Source organism: Suricata suricatta, chromosome 13, assembly GCF_006229205.1.
Source record: "Suricata suricatta isolate VVHF042 chromosome 13, meerkat_22Aug2017_6uvM2_HiC, whole genome shotgun sequence".
NCBI classification, from domain to species: domain Eukaryota; kingdom Metazoa; phylum Chordata; class Mammalia; order Carnivora; family Herpestidae; genus Suricata; species Suricata suricatta.
In genome coordinates this window covers 763646-766712 of record NC_043712.1, presented here as the reverse complement: position 1 = coordinate 766712, position 3067 = coordinate 763646, and the positions used below count along the sequence as shown (strand labels likewise).

Below are 3067 nucleotides of genomic sequence, written 5' to 3'. Positions count from 1 at the left end.
CCCACCCGCGTGCCCCCGCAGGCCAGCCGCCGGAGTGGGAAGCCCCGCCGTGTCTCCTGCGGGCGGGGGCGGGGCTGCCCTCTCTTGGCCCCTCCACCCGGCTCCTCCGGGCTCGGAGGCGTCCTTCAGCGCAGTGGCAGCACGCAGCGGGCGACCCAGCTGAGTTATGGCAAAGGGGAGCCTCGAGAAGCAGGCTGGCCCGGGCAGCTCGGGGGAGGACCGTGCCCACTGCATCGTGTGCCGAGGCTGCCTTCTCCCCAAAGGGTGTCTTCGTCTGGTCTAGAACCACCTCTCAAGTGCATTCAAGCCCAGCCGTGGGGACAGATGTTCAAAATTAACGACATTCCAGCCACAGGTCCCCAAGAACCCAGCCTTGACTGCCACCTCCCAGGCAGAGGGGTGGTCCAGCCGATCAAGGGTGGGGGCCAAGTCCTATCCCAGGCAAGGTGGGGGATCTACCAGAGCCCTCACTCACCAGGTCACAGTCCACGCCGTTGGTGATGGTGTGCCTCCGATGTTCTCCTCGGGCACGGGGCACCCGATGGGCATCGCCCAGGCCTAGCTCCCGGGCCCTGCAGGCTACGGCACCTGCTGCAGAGGGGCAAGGTCCTGGCTCACTTCCAGGCCTGCCTAGTCCAGCTCAGTGCCCCCCACCCAAAGCCTGGTGGTGCAAAGCTGGGGGTCCAGGCTTATGTGTCTCTGGGATCATGGGCCACTCAGAGCCTCTGCATGGACCCTCTCCATCTCAACCCATCCTGCGGGATGGGCAACGGCCTAGCGCGGCACACACCTTGCCTCTGTGCCTGGCGGGGGGGTTGGTTCCCCACTCGATCCCCACCAGCTCCCCTCACCCCTCCCTTGGGGAGGGCTGTGTGGCTGCCGACGCTGAATGTCTGTACACGCAACACAAATGCATGTGCTCACACACAGGTGCCCCAGCACGAGCGCCCTGGGGCAGGGGCTTTACCCGGCTCTTCTCGGCACTCCCGGTGCCCCGGGTACGTCGAGTACCCTGCAGGGCTCGTGGGCTGCTGAGTGCAGGGAGGGTGAGCAGGCCTCTGGTCGTCCCTGCTTCTCCCTCCTGGTCTGCCGCTGCCTTCAGGGGTGACAGGAGTAGGAGCAGGTGAAATGTGAGGGCATGGGTCACCCACACCTGACTTTTCCCGGGAAGGATAAAACACAAAGATGGGCCCACACCTGTGTGCAAACACTACACTTGGCAGGTAACTTAGGGGCTCCCCCCGCAGCGCAGTGTGCTCGGGAGTGAAAAGCTGGCGGGGCCAACTGACTTCCCTGGGGCATGGGGAGCGTGGGCAGGGCATCCCAAGAAGGGAGGAGTGGGTGCGGGTGTGGAGGAGGTCAGCCCCCCTCCTGAGCCCTCCTCCCCCGCACCAGGCTCTGCCTCATAGGCTCTGCCCCTGGCCCTGGGGGCGGCAGTGCAAGGAAGGGACATGTCCACAGGGCTGGCACCAGGTCTCTACAGGCCTCCAACCGGCCCTGGCAGACAGGCTCCAAGCCAGCCCAGAGTTCGCGTCCCGACCTGCCCATGCAGCATGGCTGGCACAGAAGATGCAGCAGAGGGAGGCTGGGGGGCACAGAACAAGCCCAGCACCGCTGGGTGAGTGCGGGGGCAGCCCAGGATTCCCGGATGGCAGCGCGCCGGATGTTCAGGGCGGCCAGCAGGGGAAGCAGCCCAGTCCCCGTCCGGGCCTGAGCCAGCAGCCTGTGCCCATGAGGCCGGGGCAGGCTCCCCCAGGGGATAGGGAAGGGGCCCCTGGATCTCTGGAGTGGGGGGCTCTGTGAGTATGGGGGCTTTCTCTTCCTGGAAAGCAGGGGGCCTTGGAGCTCCAGAACGTGCCATGCCTCTTGTCTGGGTCTCTGCCTGGAAGAGGTGACAGTGGGAGCCTGCCTGACCCTAACACTGCCCCTTGGTGGTCAGGCGCCCGGGGCAGAGCAGGACGGCAGATCTGAGGCCTCCCAACCCCACTCCATGGGTGATTTTCAACTACGGGCAGCCACAGGGATGGCACTGGCCCTGTGCTCAGAAGTGCCCCCTGCCTGCCCACACCACAGGGACGGAGTGCTTGGCAGTGAGGAGCAGGGGGGAAGCCCAGCCTGGGGAGGGCTGCTGGACGGCGGCACGAGGGAGGCCAGGAGCCACTGTGGCTCCAAGCACCAGGCTGGGGGACATGGGCAAATCTGGGGAGGAGGTCCAATGAAGCTGGCAGAGTGGTGAAGGCACAGAAAGGGCTGGCCGCAGCCCTGGGAGCAGGGCTGGGATGCCTGCACCAGGTGGTGCACAGGGGCAGGCAGAATGGGCTGAGGGGTCTGGACCCCGCCTCCAGCCCTAACGGAGGTGCTATTTCTGGGGGAGACACGGGGCCCCCCACAGGGGAGCCATTCAGTCATCTCGCCTCACTGCCAACTGAACGGGAAGCCAGGCAAGGAGCCCGCAGGCCCTCCTGGGTCTCTCCCTGGTGTCACCCCTGAAGGCCTTGAAGACTGGGCTGGAGACCCACCCACCACTTTGCTCTTCCTGGCACCAGGCTCCTCCTGGGCCACCTCCGACCTGCCCTGGCCTCTGGTGGAGGCAGCAGGTCCAGCCCTCTTAGCGGGGCTGCCAGACTGAGGAGCCGAAAGGGCAGGGAGGGCCCCTCCAGCCGCTGCACTAGAAGAAAACTGCCTGGGCAGTTATCACAGATGCGACTGGGAGCCTAAGTGTCCCCAGGTGTGGGGCCTCAGCTCAGGCCTGTGTAGTGGCTTCCTGGTGGAGGTTGCGGAGTCACCCACCAGCCCCTCGGCCCCGTAGCCTCCCGCTGTGGCGGGGGAGGGGTGGCCCGCCTCCAGGCTCCGGAGCACACCCGGAAACCAGGAGGCCTCTTTCCCTCTAGGAGCTTACCGGCTCCCGGGCGCAGGAGGAGCCGCTCGCCCCCGCCCCCAGCGCCCCCGCGGTAGGGGAAGCAGCCCGCAGCACCTCTCTGGCTCTGGCCTGAGGCGCGGGTCTCGGGGGTCGGCAGGGGGAAGCTACGAGGCGGGGCTGAAGGCCGCCCCGCACTCACCAGCGTCG

General features: G+C 66.8%; 1 protein-coding gene across 1 annotated transcript in view; it reads right to left on the bottom strand.

Annotated features, from left to right (window-relative positions):
- The window catches only part of SAPCD2 (suppressor APC domain containing 2), a 10286-nt gene that overhangs the window by 2889 nt on the left and 4330 nt on the right, over window positions 1–3067 (bottom strand). The window contains exons 3-5 of the mRNA XM_029920989.1: window positions 2900–3024; window positions 968–1096; window positions 476–591 (exon numbers count right to left, since the gene is read on the bottom strand). Coding sequence (XP_029776849.1) covers window positions 476–591; window positions 968–1096; window positions 2900–3024 — 370 coding nt within the window. The remainder of the gene's footprint in view (window positions 1–475; window positions 592–967; window positions 1097–2899; window positions 3025–3067) is intronic.